The sequence below is a fragment of the Stigmatopora nigra genome, chromosome 7, assembly GCF_051989575.1.
Source record: "Stigmatopora nigra isolate UIUO_SnigA chromosome 7, RoL_Snig_1.1, whole genome shotgun sequence".
Taxonomy (NCBI): Eukaryota; Metazoa; Chordata; class Actinopteri; order Syngnathiformes; family Syngnathidae; genus Stigmatopora; species Stigmatopora nigra.
In genome coordinates this window covers 3,754,084-3,779,840 of record NC_135514.1, presented here as the reverse complement: position 1 = coordinate 3,779,840, position 25,757 = coordinate 3,754,084, and the positions used below count along the sequence as shown (strand labels likewise).

Here is a 25,757-nt window from a genome sequence, read left to right as displayed (position 1 = left end):
CTATCAAACCATCTTAACTCGCTATTATTGTTAATGGATGAGTATGGAGACATGAGAAATGTCATCTGCTCCAACTACAGTATGACTGATGTAGCTCATCTCAGCAGAACTATCATCAGAGCAGATAAAGTAAAATACTGTTTTAACAGATAACTCCTAACTTTGACAACACAATTGATGAAATGAGGATCTTTTTCTCTCTTTTTCCCAAGAGTAAAACACATACCACCTGCCCATCTTGCATCATTGTACATGAACAAAAAAGAAAACAGCTAAACAAAGACAAACAAACATTTACATCTATTTGTTGAACATAATATTAGTTAATTTAATCATGTTAATTATCATCATCCTTATTTTTTTTTAAAAAAGCCTTGTGTGAAACGTGCTAACATACCAGTGATCACACTGTACTCTTCTTTATGCTTCACCCAGGCTGGGTTGCGACAAAAGAATAAGTATGCCTCACTAATATATATACTAATTTCGTGAATTCTCATCTCATTTACTGAACCGCTTTATCCTCATTAGGGTCGCTGGGGGTGCTGGAGCCAATCGGGCAAGAGACTCCCTGAATCCGGGCCCAGCCAATCGCAGGGCACAAGGAGACGGACTACCATGCATACTCATACCCATACCTTGGGGCAATTTAGATGGTCAAATGAGCCTACCATGCATGTTTTGGGAATGTGGGAGGAAACCAGAGTAACCCTAACCCTAACCCTGACCCTAACCCTAACCCACTCCACACAGGTGGACGTGACCTGAACTCCAGAGCTCTGAGGCCGACGTACTAACCACTCACTCCACCGGGTCGCCATAATTTCATGAATCGTACCTTAAACATAGAACCAGACAGAATTTTTTAAAAACAAAAAGGTTCGTCTGGTAGCATGACTCATCTCAATGTCAGTGAAGGCATATTTATCACAGATTACAAATGTCAGCTTTAAATGATCCTTTCTAATATATCAACAAGATTTGTCACCCGGGTAAGGCCAAGCTAAACAGAGCCCACTTGGATGCAGCCGTGCTCTTCTTCCTATCGATCGCTGTTCCCTCCATTACAAACACGCAAGCTATCTGCATGACACGGGCACACCGCGCATGTTGATGAGAGTCTTGTCTGCCCGGTGTCATGAGGTTGAGAGAATGTGAACGAGAGCAAGAGAAGGTGGGAAAAACACAGGCAGAAAAAGGAGATAAAGAGGGACTGTACATCGAGACTCTCCAGAGAGTGAAGGTATAATGAAGTGGTGGATAGGTTTAATACGAACAACAGAAGGGGCCGCTGCCGTAGTCAAGTGCTGTTAATATCGCCTCTTTTCCTTAAGCAAATCAACTTATCTGGCAGTGCCCGTGTTTCGATAAGAAGTGGAGGAGGTCCGTTGAGAACAGCCTGATTTAGATGTTGTTTGAAGCAAATAGCCACAGAGCGCAAGCGCATCGACTGTATGATGTGAATCTTGTACGTCTGCTTGTTTTTTCACTCTGCGGCATGAGCACAAAGAGTGATAAAAACCATGTTATCTACATTTCTGTGCCCTTGTTTCAAATGTCCCAGACATGCTGAAATTATAACTGATTATGCATGGTGAACACAACTTTCATTCAAATTGAAATGCATCAAATCTACTCTAATTCCACATTTCGATCTTAGCAAATTGCCCCGTGCTGTGAAATGTGAACAAAAGCGGCAGCTCTATTTCTAAAGATGTTGTTCCTTTTTCTATGTCTTGGAATAAATTATGTGTAATTTTCTATTCCTAGTGATTTTACTAGAACATCAGAGGAGAAAGAAAATGTTTTAAATGATCAAACTTTTAATAGATGAAACCCCAACCACTTCGGGTAGTGATTTTGACCCACTATTTTTGACGAATCTCATATACAGACACTTAAACTGTAAAAATGGAACTGACTTATTGGAATAAAATTTGCACAAAACTCCACATAAACAAAGATCCAAGATGCAATAACTTAAACTGAAAGTATTTCATTATTTTTTTTTATTCTTAAACTCAACCCTATGTTAAACATTAATTTATCATCCGCAGCTTGTACAAGCCAGATTTCCACCAAATGTACTTTTGTTTTTCAACATTTAAATTATTATACGATATTAAATAAATACACATAGGTGTATTTGCCTTTGGCTCGAAGTCAGCTGGGAGTGGCTCCAGGACGCTGCAACCCTGAAAAGGATAAATGGTGCTAAAAATTAATGAATAATAAATATATAATAATATTTTGCACTTAATAAAAATTCCTACTTTAAATGATAAATCATGAATATTTTGTTTTTTCATATCACAAATGAAGATATTGAAAATGATATAGAGATTTAGTTGACATGAGGAGTATGAAAGAATTATACTTAGTTTTGGTTCATTATTCAAGCAAATACAAATTAAATTAATGAATAAATTACATATTAGGAACGAGTTGGTGCCTGCTTAGCACCAGTGTCCACCCACAGCACACATGAAATGCAACTTAGCCAAAGTTAAAACATCAACTAAGAGGTAAAGAGCCACAATATACAAAATATAAACAGAAGCAAAGAGCCTAATTCCTTTTGGCCGGGAGCCGCATGCAATTCAAGAGCCATGTGTTCGCCACCCTTGTTACAGTAGTTAACCCAAGTAACCTAGTACACGCTCCAATTCTGGAACTTAATGTCACTACTACTAGTATAATAACCTTGTTTGCGAGTACTACATTATGAATACCTTTTGAGATTTCATTTAACAAATCCCATTCAATGTTTATTTGTTGCAACTCATATGGCAGAAAGGTGTGTCAGGATCAATTGCACTGTAACTTCAGATGGTGCATCTAAAGCATACATTGCAATGTGCAAAGGCCTTTAAAAAGTATTTAGTACAAGAGGAATATAACTCAAGATCGACTGCACACTTGGGTCAATGTATGGATCCAGTAGCTTGGAGCTCGAAGGCGATCAGATAAGTTTCACTTGGTTGAACACTTTCTCTAAGCTCTTGTCAAATGATAGCGATGGAAAGACAAAAAGCCCTTGAGAGAAATGAAGCTAGTGAAATCATAATTGGATTGTGAATGAAAACCTTCCAGTGTGCTTAAAGGTTGACATCCCATCCTGTGATATGATGAGTATATTGTTTCATTTTTTTTATTTCGATTTAAGTTCTAGTCAGGGGTTATCAAGTACCATCTGTTTCCCACCCTTTAACTCTTTGCTGTATTATTAATATTCTCACTTGAGCTAAGAACTTCTTTTTTTCACTGTGCAGATTTCAAATGCCCCTACCCCCATGTGTATTGACCACCCTCCTCCTGGAAATCAATAATGAGCCTTGAAAGGCAGGATCAAAAACAGTAATTATACTCACAATGCAACAAAATCCCTGGCAATAACTTGTTATTTTACCCACTATTGCGCGGTATAGACATCTACACACATAGGAGAAAACTTTGATGCTTTAACATAGCCACAAAAAAAGCTATCTAAAGTGATTCAAAGCTTAGTGCGATGCAATTTTACTGAATCATGTTTTAGCAGTAAAAGAACTTTGTGTGGAGAGTCCTTCAACTGTATTTGCCCTTCTCGTTTCAACTCACCTTCACCATCATTGACATTTATATGGAAAAATTAGACAAAGGGCCTCTGACGACCAAATCCAGTCTGAACCACAATTGGAAAAAAAATGAATTATTTTCTGGCTTGAGACAAAAGGTGTGCAATAAAACCTCTCATGATGCATAAGGGTGAAAAAGGATAACAAACAAGTGGGTAAGATTTGCTGCCTTTCAGGAACCCTCTTAAGTGGTAATGGGATAACCCTGGACACGTCAAGAGCCTATCAAACTGCCCCTCACATTCGACCCCTGGGTGAGACAGGAAGGGCCTGCTTTGTTTGTAGCAATTGCGTCCTGTGTGCAGGGCCGTAATGAAGTGACCTGAAATAATGGAAAGCCCTGGGCCCCACACAGATGATTTTTGCTGGGATAAGAACGGGGATCCTGATTCAGAGTCACAGTTCATTTCATTTTTCGCCTCTGATGAGATCTCCTTTGTTATCTGATAAAATTGAACAGCCATTACCGGCAGAGGCTCAGGCTGGCCAAGCGGTAAGGTGCTGCCGACTGCTCCTAACAGAAATCCTATACACTCCACTTTGTCAGCAGTTTTGAATTTATTGGTACTAGAGGTTGAGCCACATGATGGGAGTAATCTTGGCCCAACCAAGATTGACACATTATTTCAGAAATCAATATTTACAATTTACTTCTTTCAAAGTTCATTCTACAAGAAGATTCCATATTATCCGTTCTAAATAAGCTGATCATATCTCTCGCTACTCTTGGAATGGCCTTTCCAAAATGTGAATTTTTGGTTGGGAAAAAAAAAATCAATATCACTATTGTTGGCTTTAATCTGCCCTTTGATGACAATAAATCTTTATCTTTTTATAAGCAAACGGCTGGAGACCAGTGACACCATTTCCTCCCAGAACAAAGCCCCTCGCTTCGAGTGGATGCCAGTAGATACATGGGGTCCTAATGTGGCTGGACATACCACAGACGGGTCATTAATCAGAGACTGTGACAGCCACCTCTACCTCAACCCAGCCCCAACTTCAGACCCGAGACAAGCCCACTCAACTCCTTCCCCATAGGAGGCCACGCGACGAGCAGAGAGACAACGGTAGAAGAAGAGTGAATGGGCACTGGGAAAACCGGGTCGAAAGCAATGAGAAGGGACAAAGCCAGGCTATCATTGGAATCCCAGTGAAGGGGTGAGGATTTACTGATGACATATCTAAGAATCTGTGAGTTAGACTGTAGTGGACTAAATCTGAGCAGTATGAGTTGATTCTCAGCAGATCATTAATGATGGATACTGTAATCCAAACCATTGGGTTACTGAAGTTGAATAAATTCCCCCATCTGTCATTTGCTTATTGTGCAAACAGTTAAACTGAGAAAGTACTGTTCTTTTGTGCATTTACATGCTTTTCTGAACCGCCTATCCTCACAAGAGTCACAGGGGGTGCAGTAGCTTATCCCAGCCAACTACGGGCACCGGGCGGGGGGACACCCTGAATCGATGGCCCCCTAATCGCAGGGCACAAGGAGAGGGACAAGCATTCTCAATCACACTCATACCTCGTGGCAATTTAAAGTGTTCAACCAGACTACTTTGCATGTTTTTGAGATGTGGAAGGAATCCGGAGTACCTGGAGAAAACCCACACAAGCCAAGGAAGAACATGCAAACACCACTCAGTGAGGACTGACCTGAAATTGACACCTCGACGCAAGAAAGGTGAAGCTGACTTTATTGGTTTCACTTTATCATAGGCAACATATGCACACACAATATGTGTTTCCTACGGAGAAAAAAGGAGTGTTGAACCAGCCTACGATGCATGTTTTTAAGATGTGGGAGGAAACCGGAGTATTAAGAGAAAACCCCTTACAGGCAAATAGTCATTCATATATTTTCTGAACCGCATTATCCTCACTCGGGTCACAGGGGGTGCTGGAGCCTATTCCAGCTGACTTCGGGCCAGAGGCAGAGGACACCCTCAACCGGGGGCCACCCAATCGCAGGGCACGAGGAGACAGACAACCATTCACTTTCACGCTCATACCTAGGGGCAATTTAGCGTGTCCAATCAGAGTACCAAAATGTGGGAATGAACCGGAGTACCGGGAAAAAACCCACCCAGGCCCGGGTGGAACATGAAAATTCCACAGAGGAAGACGGAAACCCTCAACGCTGCCTTACAAATGTAATGAATTTATTAGAGTGGGGTGCAGCTGGTTTTAGAGAAAACATGGTTGGTTAAACTGTCTGTGCTGAATAAGTTGGAACAAAAACCAGGAAAGATCGTTTTAGAAACCCCTCCTCTAGACTAAACGTGAGTTGATTTGGCTTTTTTTATATGCTTATGTTCTCAGTGATTTTATGTTTATTTAATTTCTAGTTTAATTGTCTTTTCGGTATTTTGTACAGTTCTCTGGGATTTTGTGAAAACAATAAATGCCCGTTCTTAAATGAAACATCTTGGATCATGATTTTTGACTGGAGGCGAGTAACACATGCAGTAATCAAATATATATGCATTGGATTCCACTACTGGTTCCATTTTACTGTTTTTAACAGCAGTGGTACTTAGTTCTGCCTTGTAATTTCCCTTTGAAGCATTAGCATTGTATTATATAGATACCACTTTCAGAAGTGTTGCTAGAATTTTCAACTTTTTTACAGTTTTGCTTATGTTTTTTTCTTCTTTTCTCTTGTTGTTTTTAGTTTCATGTCAGCCCCAATCATATCAATATTATGCATCCCATCCAAATTAGGTTTTTGTATGAACGTTTATATTTTTTCCCTCAGGTTTAAATAGGTTTTGCAGTTGAAGTAACATCATACGATCATTGATGTAATAGTAACAAAGGTCAATGACATTGACAAGAATGGCAAAGGTACATAGAAAGGCTTTACATTATCAAAAGAATTTATAATGTCACACACCTTCGATGGCTTTGCCTTTTATCGGATTATTGGTCATGTTTTATGTTAAACAGGTTATCCTTTTTGGCAATGTATTCTTCCCATTGAACATAATAACGGCGTATATGTTGGAAGAAGTAATGCAAGGTGCAAAATGATGTTCAAATACATGAATGAAAAAAAATCATCCCTTTTATTTTGCTTCAAAAAGGTCTTTAAATCTTTTTACAGTGTAATTGAATTGAATATTTTAATGAAAGATTCAAAGGTTTCCAACTACATTTGAATTCCAGGGCAATAGTCTTGAAACTGTTATAAAATGATTTGACAGTGTAATTACAGTTAATCATGTCTTACTGAAAGGTTCAAGTATCTCCACTTTATTTAAATTTGAGAGAAACAGTCATTATACTAGTATAAAATGATTTGGCAATGTAATTACACTTAATGACATCTCAATGTAAGCGTAAAATCTTTCCACAATATTTGCATTACAGGAAAACAATCTTGACACTCATATATTATGATTTGAAAGCATAATTACACTTAATGACAACATAATTAAAGGTTCAAATCTTTCCACTTTATTCAAATTCAAGAGAAAACAGTCATGACACGTGTAAACTGATTTGTCCCTGTTGTTATACTTGATGACATCTCAATAAAAGATTTAAATATTTCCACTTCATTTGAATTTGAGGAAAACACTCATGACGCCACTAAAACTGAAATGATTTGACAGTTATAATTGTGCATAATTACTTCTTCTTAAATTTAAATTAGATCAGAGAAGAACAAAAAAGTAAACTCAAGTTAAGTCCTGTTAAATTGAATGTCTACACTAAATTAAAATTGAAAAAATACCCGATAACGTCCAAAATTGTCTAAATGTCATAAATTTAAGAAAAATGTCACTCTTCCTCCTTATTTCCTTAGAGGTACAACATCAACAAGGTTTATGCCAATAGTTATTGCCCAAACAAACTCTATTTTTGGCCATTGGCACTGACATCTTTCTCCAAATCATATGCTTTCTTCTTTGCTTTTTCATTAATCTTCTGCTAAAACTTTTTCTGACAAGCTAATCACTTGTATTGCCCCTCTTTTTCAACGTAATCACATGCCTTAAAATTGGATGTTTTCTACATGATTGTTGATTGGCTTGTTTGAATGAATTCAATCAACTCATGGAAAAAAATAGGCATGCACCTTTCTGATTAAAAAATGTCGATGACCTGACGGTACTAATCCAAAACAACCAACTTTTAGACATAACTTGAAGTAGACTCCTGCTAACTTCACAAAAGTGGAGTGATTTTGTCAGGTGCAAAGACGGTTTTAATCATGTTATACAAGCAAAATAATAGGTTGAATTTCATGTTAAACTACTGCAACTTATATACCATATCAAGATGCCAAACAAACCATTTTAGTCAGCTTGATTCTAATTCCAAAGACTCTCTGGTTTACCAGTCACAGTTTTATTGAGACGAAAGAAAGCCGTAAGAAGACATATTAACATTGATCATCACATGTGAACCCTCAGAGGTACAACCAGATGCAGTTAAAGGAGAAATAACCAATCACAACTTGGGCTTCACTGAAAACCTTAACATGATTTGCAGCCCAAGTTAGAGCCCAGTGTGCATGTGTGTTATCCAATTTTCAGTGTTCTTTGGGATTGAAGTGATGTTCCAAATGATCTTATGGGCACAACTAATGCAGTTTCAATTGATCACAGGTTTGAAGAAAGACCATTTTCTCATTGTCTACTGGGTGCCTGAGGACAGCATAGGCAAAATGTATAAATGTAGTTCCCATTTTAAACAATATGAGTACAGAGATCTTTTTTTTGTAAATGCTTAAATGAGATTGTACGCATCTCTCCTTTTACAGAAAGCCCTTCTTTCTGGTATATAAACCGCACTCCTCGGTAAATCCCAGCAGATCAAATAAAATACTGCACTCCTCTGTATTGACTGAGTGAAATGAAATAATCTATGATGCATGAACAAGCTCTAAACGAAATAATAATGTCCTTTGCGGTGAAAAACGAATTGCCGGTACAGTAATTGAGCAGATTTATTTCCACCCTCTAGAAAATAGGAGGAGAGTGAGGCAGCGGTAGTCTGCTGAAAACTGCCCCGCTATTTTATTTAATCTCATATTGGAGGAATTATTGGCTGGTAATCTATTGTTAAACACCATTTAGGGTGATGGATTGAGGGGGCGTTCAGCTCCCCTCCGCACGCAATCAATTCATATCTCATTAGCACGTATTATTTATGATTCTCATAATATCCCAGCGGGGACAAGGCTGGGGGTAAGTTGACTCCACTGGAGGCCTCAGCTGTTGCTCAAATGAAATATGCCACATTGTATCTGATGGCTCAATCATATAGAGAATATAAATATCATTGAGAGTCAGCTATTGACTTATTTCTGCACACTCCATAAAATAAGAGATGATTTAGGATGATTGCATCCATCTGCTCATTTAAAATGTAAAGAAAAGGGGAAATATGTGTTTGGCCCACTATAATATAATCACTATGACAAATATATAAAAATAAAATAAATACATTAGAGCTTTGATCAGCTATGAAAGATATATATGGGATTATTGCCTGTTTAGAGTTTAGTTTAGTGAATTTTTTTAAATATATTACTATTTTATCTGAATTTAAATCAGCTTGTTTTCCAACATTGAAATATTTCCCGTCATTGTCAAAAAGACAACTTCACCGGAAATTCAAGTTTATGTTTAATCTCTTAATCTTAGAAGAAGAATAAAAATGAGAAGTTGATTGGAACAAAACCGCTACAAGGTGGAACGTAGCATTAAAATTTTGTGTTAAATCTACCATGTGAAGGAAGGAACTGAACAAATGAATTACTAATACAAAGTTAAATCATATTTCAGCGTGTTGGTGCCTCTTTTTCAATAAATTAAGAATTTAATGCATTAATACATTGAATGGAGTTTTCTAGTTGATTACTTTTCATGTCAAAACTTGGATTTGGGACTGCAATATTTTTTTTTCTAAACAAAAAATTGTCAACTAACAATGGACAGATTAGAGCATAAAGCATTTACCCCATATAAAAATGTCAATGGATGCCTTTAAGCCTTTAAAACCAAATAGGTATGTACAATGTTTGTATTTTACTTGTCTAATAATAATAACAGTTTGAGCATTGATGGGGAAAATGGTTCCTACAAGTACTATTGATGCAATAAAGAGAAAAGTAGGCTTGGAGAAAATGTGCTGATGAGCTGCAAAAGCATGATTACACAGGATGTTCCAAACGCCATGTATTGAACTAATGTACAATATGTATAGAACAAAAAATTAAAAATATGATTTTTAAAGACTCAAATATAAAATATTCACATCTAAAAATTGAATGAATAAGAAATCAACCCTAAAAAATATATTAGTGTGTGTTTGGTTAAATGGGAATTCCTGAGATGTTCTAAAAATGAAATAAGGCACATGGATTTTTCTCCCCCTGCAACACACTTGAGAGGTCTTACAACTGAGATCTGTGATCAATATCCAGGACAGGAGCATGCTGAGCTGCATGAGCTTTTCCTCTGTTCATTGAGCCAGCGCTGAAAAGGAAAAGTGTCATATTGTGATCTTTATCCAGTAATCGTCCTGACACAGAGTCAAGTGATATATATGTCCGCTCGTTTGCTCCGAGGCTCAATGGCTGTCCACAAAATGTGGTGCAGCTAACGTCTCAGCTGCTGAGCACTGGCAATAGTTGGCAAAAAAGAGAAAGCTCCAGAGCCAGGAGAAGAATGAGGAAAGCCAATTATAAACCAGTTGTGTTCAGTTGTTACAAATCAATCAAGAAATGGATGAAAACTGATAAGTTTTAGAAGGAGTCAATGTTTATTTCCTGCATCAAAGTGGAACGAGATGTTCAGAAAAGTCGATGCATGACCAAGTATTTCAAAGTAAGAAAAGAAGTCATGCCTATTTATTGTATTAAGGAACCAACTACTCCAAAGTCACATTTAAAAAAATAATGATGAAAAAGTCTGTTTATTTGCATGCAATGCTGGGTTTGGCTGCATTTGCTTTTTACAATGCAATTATTCATAAATAGTCACAATATCATTTCAGATATCAAAACAATTGCTAAGCAATGAATACCATTTCAGCTGCAAAAACAAATACAAATAATCCAAAATAAGACCCATCCACACATCCTCTTGTTCCATTTGGATTATTAAAATATAATTATTCTATTAGTAATATTAATATTATTTGTAGATTACATTACATAAGATTAAACTCGACTTAACTAGATTCAGTTTGTTGCAGCCTGACAATGCAGTTGAGAGGCAACATACAGAAGAAATTTTCAAATAAGGTGCTATTGTTCTTACAGTTTTATCCCATGTGGGCTCTGCGTTGGGTTCGACAAATGACAATACTTCATTGTGATAAATCTCCCATTCGGATAGTATGGATTGTTTAAAAATTGTATCAAAAAGGCAATTTTCTTGCTCGCCACTACAACATCCAAGCAACAAATATCAGCTTTATTAGTTTAACCACACTACACAGTCAGGGTTTTTATTTGATCCAATATTGTATGGAAATGCCTCCCGGTTCTCGTTTTTTTTCTGAATAATGAATTCTTATTCAATTAGTTTAATTTAATGAAGTGAATAAAAATACAACAAAATGAGTTTTAGTCTTCAAGACACCTTTACACTTTCTCTCTTTAAAGTCAGTGTGTTCACTGCTTCAAAAAGAGGATAACTTGTTGGAAAGGGGCTATGTGTAGGTAATAGAAGAGTTTACCGGACCAATCCCCCTTCTCACTCATTCTCTTAATTAAGTCAAGCCAGGATTATGTGATTTTTGACCCAATCTATGACCTTTTATATGATACGATTAGATACTGATGATGATTTCAGAGCAATATCCCCCAAAACACTGGTGGTTTCAAGTCTTGAAATTACATGTGAAATTACATAAAGGGTTGCCACATTCATTCATCTTCCATGCTGCACATCCTCGTAAGGGTTTCGGGGGTTGCCAGAGCCTATCCCAATCGACTTCCGGCAAGGGGGCAGACTACACCCTAGACTGCTCGCCAATTAGTCGTATGGCACGCAGATACACAAACGACCATCAGTGAACCTCTTCGCCACGAGGCCGCCGAAATGTTTTTCAGAAAAATTCAAATAATTTTGATGAAAAATTATTTGTCATGGATCAACATGACAATAAATTTACGATTATAGGCTCATACATATGATGATGCAATGTGATACAATGCCATATATGATGGAATATATGATAAAATATATGATACGATCAATATATGATGCGATCGATATATGATGCGATCGATATATGATGCGATCGATATATGATGCGATATAGGATTCGATATATGATGCGATATAGGATTCGATATATGATGCGATCGATATATGATGCGATATAGGATTTGATATAGGATTCGATATATGTTACGATATATGATGCGATAAATGTTACGACATATGATGCGATATATGATGCGATATATGTTTCGATATATGATGCGATATATGTTACAATATATGATATTATATGATATATTATATGAAATGATTGATATATGATACGCTACCAAATATCATTCGTGTTTTGGCCTGGTCGTCCTCCCACATTCCAAAAATAAAGCCAGACAAAGATCCGAAATATTTAAGTCAAATCTGATATAAAAACGAAACTCATATACAACTTTTGTCTTGGAAATTGCTTTGTTTGTCTTCTCTTTCCAAAGACAAATATTGTCATCTGAATGGACAAAACTGTGCCTATATTTCATTATACAAAGCTGACATCTACTGGCCAAATACTGGACATACGGGCTGCAAATGAGCGGCTATAAAGATTAAAAAACATAAAATAAATCTTTTATTCAGTATATGCAATCAAATTCTACGTTAATGAAGTATTAAACATTATGATACATTTGTTTATGATACTGAGTTTGATTTTGTCAATGAATAAAGCCATGACATTGATTATTTTTAATGCTAAAACCTCAAGATATATTCACTGATATATTCTGTGAGTATTGATATTTAAAGTTACTGTGCAATGTATTGTACTGTTGCGTGCCATTACCCTTACAACTGAGAAGTATCCTCTGAGTAATTCATAAAGCCCCATTACCCCCTATGCATTTTTAATAGACTAGAAATTGCCTCTATGCCATGACATATAGCTATTTAATGAATATTTACAATCCAATTATTAATAGTGTGGTCAATCAATATTAACCACAAAGGATTCCACCACACTGTCCCAGTTTTCTGCAACTCTATCTAGCTATATAGACCAGCTTTTATAAATTATTTGTAAAATTGTCTGCTTTACTGCGAGTATACATCATTGTATACATGGACTTTTTTCCAATCTCCAATCTAAAGGATACTGTTATGTCATATGGTACACATAAAGAAATGCACTGAAAAGGACCACATAACTCCTTCTTTTATTTTAAATAATTGTTATATATTTTCTCATTACCAACTTGAGATACAAAAAAAAATGTCGTATGAAGAATATAATAACAGAATAGAAAAAAAGAAGGGAAAGTGCATTTAGGCATTGAATGGTTTTACTGTGAATGAGTGGGTGATGCAATATTCACATTCCCCCATTGGTCCATTAGTAACTGTCTGGTTAGGATATATTCATTTGACAAAAAAAGGGGAAAACAATGATTTTTGAAAACAAATTATGATGAAGATGAAGATATTTGTCTCTTCTGTTCAATAATGTATTGTGTCAGCGTCAGAAATACAAATTTAAAAGTTAAACAAATTGATGTGTTTACCACTAAATAAAAAGTGTATTTACACTCATTTATTCATTTTATAAAAAAGTTGTCCTCACAAGGGTTGCGGGGGTGCTGGAGCTGACTTCGGGCATGAAGCAGGGCAAGAGGAGACAGACAACCATTCTCGCGCATACTCATACGTAGGGGAAATGTACAGTTTTCAACCAGCATACACTCATATGTTGTAGCAACAACATAAACATTAGTATCATTCCTATAAGAAATTCCACCCCTCATAACTATTACAGTATATAGCGGGGGTTTGCAACCTTAGGATCTGGAGCCACATGCGGCTCTTAAGTGCTGCCTTAGTGGCTCCATATAGCTTTTTTAAAAGTGCTTGAAAATGTGTAAGAAAAGGATATTTTTTTGTTTTAATGTGGTCTCTGTATTCACCATGTGTTGTCTTCATTATAAGGCTTATATGAGGCTTTTAATTTTTTTTACTGCTCCAGACCTATTTGCTTTTGTTTGGCTCGTTCAACATTTTGGGTTGCTGACTCCTGGTATAGAAAATCAATTATAAGTATGTCCTTCTATATTATAATATGTATCCTTCTTTACAAATTAGATTTAGATAATGTCGTCTCATAAAACCATCACTCTGGATAACTTAAGTAATTTGTGTTAGGTCTTCTTTTCATTAACATATTTTCACAGAGCTTCCTTGATTGACTTTTGAGAAGGATGTCTCATTTCTACAAGACACCTGTCTCTTATCGCCTTCTTATCTGTCAGGATCGAAGCATGCAGACTCTTGAATTACCTACCTATACAATGTCATCTATTTGTCCCCCAAGATGGTGTAACCCAACCTTGAAATCAGAGCTACCTAAACTGAATAAATGAAACCCTAATAAAAAATTCTGCACTCCTTTGGATGGGTGTCAAAGAAGAAGGGTGAGCCATCCTGATTTGATTTTGTTTCCAAACCACATGATGCATTCAGACAATTAAAATTTCAGCAAGTCTTTCGCTGATAGCCTTTGGGTGAGTGCTGTTGGGCCGAGATGTGGTTTTAGATTTCTCGCGGTTCTGCTGACACTCGGAGGGCAGGTTATTTATTTTGGCTTGCTTCCATCCTTTCAAGAAAGTAATGTTTCGACTAAGCATGTGTCTGCAGTCAGACAGCATGGCCAAATACTTAAAGGACAAGGGAAGAAAAGGGACTGACTATGACATCTGGCCCTTTTGGTATGCTTACAGGGCACAATATTATAAGGTGCATCACAAAAACATTTATTCAAGGCTACAACAGAACTACAGTACAATTGGACAATTCTCATTACTTTTTATACCTTAAAATGTAAACACACCTGATTTCGGCACTGTTCTCCTTTAAATATACTATCATATTTTCACGACTATAAGGCGCACTTAAAAGTCTTAAATTTTCTCCAAAATAGAGAGTGCGCCTTATAATCCAGTGCGCTTTATAATCCAGTGCGCCTTATACATGGAAAAAACAGAAAACCAAAAACGAAAAACCACCACTGTCGGATATTTAAAAAAAAGACATGCCTGAACTGAAACAATACTGTTAAATATGCAGATGCAATCTTAGTTTACAACATCTTCCATCATATAGCTCCTCCCCCACTGCAAGATTTTATACATAAAAATCCAAAACATCAACAATGGCTGGCTCTAGAGGTGACTGTGTAGTGAGTGCTTCATACCTGGAAGTCAATAGCAATTACCGTATTTTCACGACTATAAGGCGCACTTAAAAGTCTTAAATTTTCTCCAAAATAGACAATGCGCCTTATAATACAGTGCGCCGTATATATGGAAAAAATGTCATTCATTGAGGGTGCGCCTTATAATGTGGTGCGCCTCATAATCGTGAAAATACGGTACATAGACTCAGTTTGAAGCTGAAAGTCTGCCTTTAAAACCTCTTCATTTCCTTAAGAAATTCCTTCTGCTTAATTTTTTTTAGATACAAAGATAAGAAGTGTGTCATAGTCCCAAAATTTATCAACCTGAAGGGAGATCAAATTATTATATAGCAACATTTTTACTCAAAGAAAATATTTTCTGGCCGATTGAGAACTTGTGACTTGAATTACACATAGAATTGTGTGCTATTATTTGTATTTAAAACAGTATGATACCCTTTTGACTGAACAAATTCAAAATGAAATGAGTGCTCTTTCATTTGTGTGTCAGACGGAGTGTGCCCTTGCATGTCAATGACTGCTCAAATGTTCAAAAAGGCTTGCCTCAACTCACTTGTGAAAGTTTTCACTGCCAAATATGGCATGGCTGTGTACAGATAAGAGAAAATGAAGCAAAATGTGATTAAAATTAAGTCATCAAGTATGCTGCAGAGCAACTCTACATAGAGGATACTTCTGTCTTGGCCAATGGACAAGCAGATAGGGAAGTGCAGCAGTCCATGACACCCTTTTACCCACGGGGGTTCATCCAGGAGGAGAGTGACAACTGAGATGAGGTCGTCGGAAAAAAAAAAAGCATTGGCATGATGTGCTTGAGAGCCGTGCCCAGCTGGAGGAGAATTGCCGATTTAGTGGGCAGTGAAGCTGAACAATTCCACTACAGGCAGTGCATAAGTCCAGGCACACAGAGAAGGGCAGAGAGTTGGAAAAAATAAATATATATGGTTCCGCCATAAATAATGAAAACCAAATGACATTCTATACCTTCTGGCTTACTGTTCAGGGTTTTTGTTTTTTCTTATTACACGCCATTGGCTTTGTTTCTCATTGAATTGTAATCTGTGAAGAGTGGAAATAGTCTTCAAAAGTAAAGTCAACATGAAATAAATGAATGCACACTCGTCAAGGATTAAATACTACTTTCTTTTAAGTATATCTGAAATTTAATTTTTTTTGTGTATTCTCCTGACGGCGAAGTAAAAGTTATTGAAATCACATCTGTATTGTGCTTTTGATATTACTAGAACCTCACAAATGATACCACAAATGCAAAACTATTGTCAGGGACCCATACCACCCTAGTCACACTTGATTTTTTTATCCCTTATATATATGTATTAAATATAATTTTTAATATAATTATCAATTTGAAAATCGATGAAAAGCAGGAACAGGCAGTGTTTCAAATTACAGATGACAATTGCATTTTCTTAAAGGTTCAATGCTGCTATCTAGTGGATTCTTATACAAACTACAACGTGTTGAATTACATTTCACTTCATTTTCAGTACCGCTTATCTTCACAAGGGTCGCGTGGAGTACTGCAGACTATCACAGCCAACAGAGCCAAGTTATGGAATTATTTTGGGGTCTTATAAATTACTTTCTACCGACGAAATATGTCATGAAATCCCGCTAAAATGATTAAAATCATTGAGTCAGATGTACTAACCAGCATAGTTTGCATGGCGGGTTGACTAATGGGAGAACAACGTCAAAACGTACAATACCATGGAAGTGATTTATTTATTTATTAATTTATTTTGTTTTATTTTTGTTTAAGTGACTTGGGTCTCTTGTGAAAATTCAGATGTGAAAATTCAGATGCAGTCCTCACATACATTTGACTTACAGAATTATTTTAACCATATAATTGCTAAAATACTTTTGACCTTTGAACACTGGTAAAAACTAAACTTCTAAAAATAAATGGACAGATTCTTATGAATAGTTAAGACGTGTATACGCTTGTTGTCACAGCAACCCCAACAGCGTTTTTATTGGTCACGTGCTTATCTTTTGTTGGTCACGTGCTTACCGTTCCCTCCAATCATGATCTTCGTTGTGTGTGACGTACTTGATTCAAAGTTGTTAACAACGTTTCGGTCCATAGTTTCGTCGGTCGTGTTTTAAATGAGATTACAAGGTTTTTGGATTAAAAAAAACATTAAATCTGAAATCTGGAATGGAGGGACGAGTTATTGGGCCGGGGCCGTACAGGGCGACAAAGCTGGTGAGTAAAGTTCAGAAATACAAACAAAAGAGATCATATATGCCCGTGCTTTAGACGAGTGCACTAGGCAACGAATACATGCATGGGAATTTTAAAAAGGGATAACAAAGTGTTTACATAAATAGCTCGTTTTCACATACTATATGCACGCACATGTATTACCACTAATCAAATTTTAAGATTAACATTTGCTTCAAGAATGCATGTACAAAAGGAGAAGTTTGCAAAAGTTCTCTCACCATATACATATATGTATTTTTCATTTGATGGCATGTGTTGCACATAGATATGTGCTATACTGGTATAAGGGGAAAAACTAACTAACTAAGTATAAAAAAATAACACGAGTTGTGATGATAGTAAGTGGACCATAAAACAGATGTGCATGTATAATCATAATCCTGTAATAACTTTATAATGCAACTTGTTCTGTATATCCAACTAAGTTTGCCCAGCACAGCCAGCGTGACTCAAGTTGCCTTAACTCTAAAAGAAATGCAAAAGTTATAATGTTGTTGTATACTGCATTTCTTCCATGAATTCCATTAATTCATTTTCTGAGCCGCTTTATTCCCATTGGGGTTGCAAGGGGTGCTAGAGCTTAATTCAGCTGACTCCAGGCCAGAGGCGGGGGACACCCTGCACACTCACCCAAACCTCAGGGCAATTTAGAGTTTCCAATCAGCCTTTTTTTTGGAATGTGGGAGGAAACCGGAGTACCCGGAGGAGACCCACACAGGCCCAGAAAGAACATGGAACATAGGCTCCAGCACCCCCACGTCCCTAGTGATGATAAGCGGTTCAGAAAATGAATTTATGTGAATAGTGTATTTTAAGATATAATTTCTCTATCTTTTGCTGGATTAAAGTTGATTATAAATTGCCTCAAAAGATGTTAGAGACGGAGGTAACGGAGGGTGCTAACAGTGTTGCCGCACCAGGAGTTTTTGGTGGCCTGGTTTATGGTGGTTAAGCGGGTTGGTCGTTGGGTGAGAAGAAAAGTCTTTAAAAATGCTTTAGCCGTAATAGTGTGTTTAAGCGTGGAAATATCTTTGCCAGCACGTCCCACCTACTCGGTTGACTTTCCGAATGGGACAGTGGATGTTGATTCAATAGTCCCACCCATTCCCACTCAGGTGATCGAGTTCAGAGACCCGTTGATACTTGTCGCGCCCGGGCCATGTTCACATTTGTTCAGATACTAGATGGTGTAGTTTTGTACTGATTGATACTTAGCTTTCTATTTTGGGTGTCATTGTAGTGGTTTTGTGATGAGGATTGTCAGATAACAGATTCAAAAGGTGACAAAGCAATGAAACTATGAGATTGTTGTCTGAATGGGAGCCTAAATATTGTGTAGTGCTGACAACTAGGACCACTTCCCTGATTTTAGACAATAACAGGCTTTAATAGGGTTTGAGAAAAATAAATTCACTTCATTATTGGGCAGAGGATGGGTTCCATGAGACATGAATGGGTTTCAAAATGTAATCAAGGTCAAGTATGTCAAATAAGTTAGCTGATTTAAAAGACAAAATTCTTCATTCCTTTTCAATATGTTGTTTTACAGTGGAATGAAACCATACAACTATTCCGTGGAGGTATGCCATCAAAAAGGCACAGGGTGCACTTCCGTTACTATGATCGGACTTTCTCAGGATCGGAAGCTACGGAGTATCTCCATCAGCTTCTTCAGCACAACTGTAACTTTGGGCCAGAGGTTACTCGCTGCCAGACCTTACAGCTGCTGAAGAAGTTCCTCAAGGCCCATGTCATCGAAGATGTGAAGGGTCGCTTTGGTACAGAAGACTTTGAAGATAACAATCATTTGTACAGGTATACATATAGTCGTTTCTTTCATTCATCTTCCGTACCACTTATTCACACAAGATTTGCAAAGCACCCTATGCACTCCTCTTCAGTAATCTCCGTGATTTCTCCTTTATTTTAAGGTTCCCCACGCAGTCTCCCCTAAAATCATATCCATCAAGATCTGTGTCGAGAAAATGCACTGATCTGCCAAGACTAATCCGCTGGGATGACTATGAAGAGTTCCCACAGCAGGAAAACACAGCACCTGCAAAGTCTACTGGCATAGTAAGAGAGCAAATGTCCATGAAATTTAGAAGTGTCCCATTCCAAACTTGATTTAATCTTGTGACTTAATGAGTTTGATAAATTTCATGAGAAGGTAGACTCAATTCACCAATTATTAAATCAATTTTGATAATGAACCCTTATATGTTCTATATCCCCAAACTACCACCATAAGAATAACATCATATGATAAACAAAGTATTCTCAAATATTAAGTAAATGTACCGATATGTTGTAATCAGGCAAAAAAAAATTGCACATTTCTCCACAGACTTCTGATTTTTGGAATAAACGGCACAGTGTGGCAATTGGGGATCTGCATGAATGCAAGATCATTCGGAGAAAAGATATAACAACAAAACAAGTGGACAACATCTGGAAATCAATGACAGCTTCATAGTATGGGCCAGTTTCTTCAATGTTGATTACTGACATCCTATATTGTTATTTTTCCTGATGTTCTAAATAATTTGACCTGCAGTTTACAACGAGTACTGGGGCTAACGACATTGGACGGAGTGTTAAATCCAGAACATGTGAAAGGGAAATACATAGTTCACAACGTTTTCAACGTCAATAAGTCTGGCGTAGTCGTCTTGGAGAACCCTGCTGGTAATGGCTCAAAATTTACTGTGCCTATAAAAAGTTTGATTTTCCGGTAAAATATCTGGCTGTTATCATTCTGATTTCACTTGCTTCTACAGATGACATGCCTTACTGGGTGGTATCCGCAATGAAATGCTTGGCCAACTGTAAGTATCCAATATTGTGTTCATAAAAAAATTCACTTTGGAGACAGTAATCCGCAAAAATGTGTTCAGTTCTTTTGCGAGCTGTTAGGATCACATGAGGAACCCCCTCTTCCATAACAATTGCACTTCCATGCATGATATAAGCATCACTAGCATACTTAAATGATGAATGTAGATTATGCTACTAATTTGCACAGTTATATAAATTCTAGCTCTTTTAAACCATGGTTTTAAAGATGGTAAAGAATCTGCAAAGTCATTAAACAAACAAATCTAGTTTTTTATTTACTTTTGGTGCTGTGTTTCCCACAGATAGTGTGTTAAGAACTAAAAATAAATAAAAAAAGATTGTTTTCTACTGTTTAAGGGCCCCATGGGAATGACACCAAACAACCAGTGTACCCTGGATTTGAGAGGGATGTCCTGAAAACTGTGGCTGATTACTATCAGAGACTCAAAGAACCTCTACTGACTTATCATCTTTATGAAGTCTTTGTCAACATTCTCAGTGAGATTTTATTTCCCTGATTAATGTTTGTATGTTTCTCCACCTGCAAATGTTTACCTTACGTGTTTGATTACCTCTCAGGTCTGCTGCTGGAACAGGACTTGGCAAGTGAGGCTCTTCAAGTCAGCACCCTATTGCTGCCACCACCCAACCGAAGACATCTTCATCTATTGCTGAGGCTAATGGCGCGGGTCTCTCAAAACCCCCATATGCCACCCCTCAATGACACTATTGCCAACCGCACTTTGGTAGGAATTTTCAACAGTTATCCGCTCCATGTGTTTAACTCAATGTATAATGACTTATTACGTATGTGTATTATATATTGTTTCTATGCACCCACTTATGACCTAACCCCAAACGGTGTTCTTAAAACTCATTAGTATATAATTACAACCTAAACTTGGATAATTTCCCATAAAATTACTTTCAGATGGTGCAAATGTTTTCACAATGCGTTTTGGGCTCCCTTGATGAGATGGACTTGGATGAACTGCTTGCCTCAAAATTAGTCACTTTTATGATGGAACACCATAGCACCATCTTCCAAGTGCCCAACAAGCTGCGATGTCAAGTTGAGGAACAACTATCCCATCTCCGAAGAGTTCAGGTCTGTCAGTCTGTAATATATGATATCAGTAAATGAATGAATGGCCTGACATCCAGTGCTTTTTTTTCTCATAATGACTGATAACTGCCAAGTTTTAGCTTCCAATTAACTTATTTAGCCAAGTCTTCAGTTATGATATCGTACAGTAGTGCAATTCTTGTTTCAGATTTCCTTTCTGCTACTCAGACAACAGCTTTTATCTCCAAATTAGTCATAAAATCAAGAATATATTTGAAAAAATCATTTGGCATATTTTGTCTATGAGTCACAAACATTGAATGAGTAGTTAGTTTTAATGAGCTGGCTGAGTCTAGCTCAGGGGTGGGCAAACTTTTCGGCCCGGGGGCCACATTGACTTTAAAAATTTGACAGATGGGCCGGGTCAGCACAAGATACGATACATATAAAAAACTGCATCCGTTAACAGTACATATGAAACATAAACAGAAAAAAGGACTTAAGAATTAACATACTCATCACTCATCATTAAAGTAAAAAGTATAAAGTACTAAGTAAAGTAAAAAGGAATGTATTAAGAAATATTAAAATGTAATTTCAAAAAAGATAGAGTGGCTGTAAAACACGAAAAACAAACAAGAGTGGACCGAGCTACTCCCGCTGGCTTCTGCGTGACGGCACCATCTTGGGGAAAAAGAAAAAAACATTATTTGGACGTCGGCGGGCCGGATTAAAAAGCCTAAAAGGCCGTATGTGGCCCACGGGCCGTAGTTTGCCCATGTACGGGCCAGCTGCTCTTAGCATGCACATTGTGAGGATCTAACATCTTTCACGTGGACTGGAATTGAGGGAAGCAAATTCATGCTAATCATAATTAGGAAGCCTGACCCATTTAAGGTTTCCAGCTGGGAGTTACCTGGTAACACAGCTTTCTTTCTTCTGTATGTACCTGTTTTTAAGTAATTACTCTAACATTGACGCAAAGCATGTCTTTAGTTCAGTGTTCACGCCTGGCTATTCATGTTAAATGGTAGGAGGTTTTCATCGAGAATGATAATAAAGTGCCAATCTTTTTTAAGCTTGAAAAATTGGTTGATTAAACTGAAGCATCAAGGGGAAAAAAAACTATTCTGTTTATTAGATGCCAAAGGCAGACATCACTTCTGTTTGCTCTTATTTTTTCCTAACAGATAAAATATGCCGGTTCTGACACAGACTCCAGTACATCTCCAGTATTTCATAAATTGATTACTAGTAAGGTAGAGTCGGAAGAGCCAAAGGTTATTGGTACTCAGACTCCTCTGCAGCAGCTACTGGAAGGCCTGATCTCTGACAAAGAACTTCCGGCTAAGGACAAAAGGAAAAGACTGAAACAGGTACGCCTTCATGTGAACAAATAAGTATTTAAAATCCCCATTTGTTTATGGTTAAGTAATACAGCACTTCTTTCATTTCAGTTTGCAAAGTCTTATCCCGAGGTGTACCGCAATCGCTTCCCCTCTGAGGAAAGTAAAGCCTCTGTCATACCAGATAAAAACCCTCGCCTCAAACCGCACTTAATGTTTTTCAACTTCAAGAAACCACCCAACCCTTTTCAAAGGAGCTGGAGTTTTAGGGCATAAACTACTGTACCACCACTGTTTGATTTCAGACATCCCAGAATACTGTTAAACAAAAACGAAAACAGAAAGTTTAGCCAGAAAGAAAAGTTATTGTTTATTTTCTGGCATTTGCAATTAGGCCAATGGGATTTAAAAATATACAATATATACCGTGGAACCCCGTGTTATGACATTAATCTGTTCTGGAGTTTAGATCGTTAGGCGAACTTGTCGTATGGCGGGCAATAGAAATTATTGTTATTAAATTAACCACCCAAGAGAGGGGCAGTATCTCTCTCAGGAATTGTGGGAGGGATTTTGGCCAATCTTTGGCCATCTTAGTTACGTCAACCAATAGGAGATGCAGCCCGATCACCATGTTTGAATTTTGTGAATTTTCTTAAATGCAATGTGGAGCTTGCATGTTCTCCACTGGGGATGAGCTTTCTCCGGCTACTCCGGTTTCCTCCCACTCTAAATTGCCCCTACGCATGAATGTGTGCGAGTAGCAATTGACTGGCCACTAATCCCATGTCTGGTGTCCATGTGGGCTCCAGCACCCCTGTGCCTCTTGTGAGGATAAGCGGTACAGAAAATGAACGAATGGATTTAAGTATTTACATATATGTATGTATAATGTACTATATGTAGGTTCTACTGGTAAAGATACAAATACATTTATTGTACTAGCTTAAATAACTACTGCTGTGGTGTAAATCTCTCAAAGGAAAAAACTTGAAAAGTTAGTACAGTATTAAATTCCTAGCAGTACTTAGGCAATATGGTGTTTAAGTACTACAGTGATTTTGAAGACATATTAAACTGGAAAAAAAACAGTAATTTCAATGACATTTACTGATAACAAATTGAACCAGCACTGAACCACTACTGTCTTTCGCAATGACTTCAAATATTTGAGGACCTAGTTTCATGGACAGTATAGTACAATAAAATTGTACTCAAGCAAAGTATTTGCGTTTCCAAAAATTTCAAAGTCTTACATTATCGAACCATTATCGCATATCAAAATCTGAGTATTTATTTCAATTTACTGCTGCATTCGGTAACAGAACTACTGATAATTTCGCACTATAGAGCGTATCTGACTTTAAATTGCTTTTTTTAACATCGTTGAAAGATAATTTTTGTGTCCCACTGTCACCTCATAGATTACTTTACTGAATTAAATAGATTGTAGTTCACTGAGCCCCAATCCATAGTCCTTTTGTTGATAAAATGAATCAAAGAAGAACAACACTAAATTTAAACCCATTTTATATCTTGTTCTATTGGCCATTGACGCCAGAGTTAGTAACCATATGAAAAGGAGGTGTTTTTCGCACACAGCCTTTACCCCTGTAGTTTCATTACTGGCGGACAGCGTTTTGGTTGTTTTTTCCACCAAGCAATTTGTTTTTATCGAAATGATGGTTAATGTGTTGGGTAAAGAATTGCTTTAAGACAAACACTGGATATAAGTCTCTATAAATTTCCACGTTACCAAGCAGTAAGAACTGAGTGGATCGTGCAAATGGAGTAGACCAGGGGAGTATTCTGTTGTTTGATCAAAACATTTTTCCGAAGACTTTTGATCAAGTAACACATTGTGTTTCCAATAAGTTGTTGTTGACAATGAGATTGGCCCGTCACCAAGCGTGCACCAATCAAAATATAATAACTTGATTTTTATTTTCTGATGATAAGCTGTTTATTTATAGTTGATGAAATACAGTAATGACTGCATGATTTTTTTTCAATCAAATTGGCTGATTAACTGTTTCCTGTTGCATTTGTAACCGCTTTTTCAATGTTCTTACATGTGATGTATTATGAAAATATCAGTGTTTGCTTGAAATGGGTGTTTCAAATGATAAATACTACATTGGGGGGGGGGGGAATGACATTTAAGATTTTGATGAAATAAGGATGAATATGGGATGTATTATTACACCTGCTGAAGGTACAGAGTACATATTTCAATTTTTTAGAAACTAGAAAATATATTTTTTAACAACCTGTGTATGTTTTATTAGTCATGTTTGTATTAATAGATGTTTTTATATATAGAAATCCTAATATTGGTCTTGATTCACTGTAATCGTTAATAATATTACTGGAACGACTGTTACACTTGAATTTTGCTGGAAAAAATAGCTGTACATACTCCTATGTAGATTTAATCTAATGAATCTGAAATGTGTGTGTTTTTTTTGTTGTCATTTTCTGATATCATTGACTTGAGAGTTGGGCATTTGGAAAGCATTAATTGCTTGTGATGTTGTTTTTCATAAATAGCTAGATCAAAACAAATACTTTGTGAGTGCATATTTTCGATGAGATTTCATTCTGACAGATTATACTTTGTAAGTGGCACTATTTATTGTCTAAATTATTTTTCATAACCTTGAATGCATTTAGCAGGTTTAAACATGTTGCATTGCCAGTATCCTGAAAATATTTTTTAAAACCACTTTAATTGGTCCTTTTCTTAGCCTTTCTACAAAAATCCATTCTCCCCCATCACATTTTTATTATGGTGTTGACTGGTTCCAGTATCCAATAATAAATTTAAATTCCAACTCTTTGCGCTGATTGGCCTCGAGTAAAGTGTGTCAGTGGTATACTCGTGGAATTTAGCAAGACGTGTAGTGACTGGCACAAGACAGAAGCAAACTACATTCTTCTTAAACATTTAAAATACCACATTGTTTATATATTGCATGCATTTTGTGGCTTCGTTTAGAACCAGGAAGTGGCCATTTCGACATGAGTTTCCTGTCTCCTCGGCGCTCCCTATATTAGTGGGTGTGGAGGAATAACAAAGAAGACAATTTTCTTCCCTAATAAGGCATGGTGTGACTTCACATTGTGACCAATTTCAAAATCTTTTGCATTAAGAATTTACTTCTAAGAACATTTCCAATCGAGAGGATTACAGAACGAAGTAAAATAAA

General features: G+C 36.9%; 1 protein-coding gene across 1 annotated transcript; it reads left to right on the top strand.

Annotated features, from left to right (window-relative positions):
• Window positions 1-17,139: 17,139 nt before the first annotated feature.
• Window positions 17,140-24,963, top strand: LOC144199252 (DEP domain-containing protein 1B-like). Its single transcript, XM_077720754.1, has 11 exons — window positions 17,140-17,277; window positions 18,848-19,113; window positions 19,230-19,374; window positions 19,646-19,773; window positions 19,856-19,986; window positions 20,079-20,126; window positions 20,494-20,634; window positions 20,716-20,882; window positions 21,068-21,244; window positions 22,393-22,578; window positions 22,660-24,963. Exons 1-11 carry the CDS (start codon window positions 17,230-17,232, stop codon window positions 22,822-22,824), a joined length of 1,602 nt encoding a protein of 533 aa, XP_077576880.1. The 5' UTR covers window positions 17,140-17,229; the 3' UTR covers window positions 22,825-24,963.
• The last annotated feature ends 794 nt before the right edge of the window (window positions 24,964-25,757 follow it).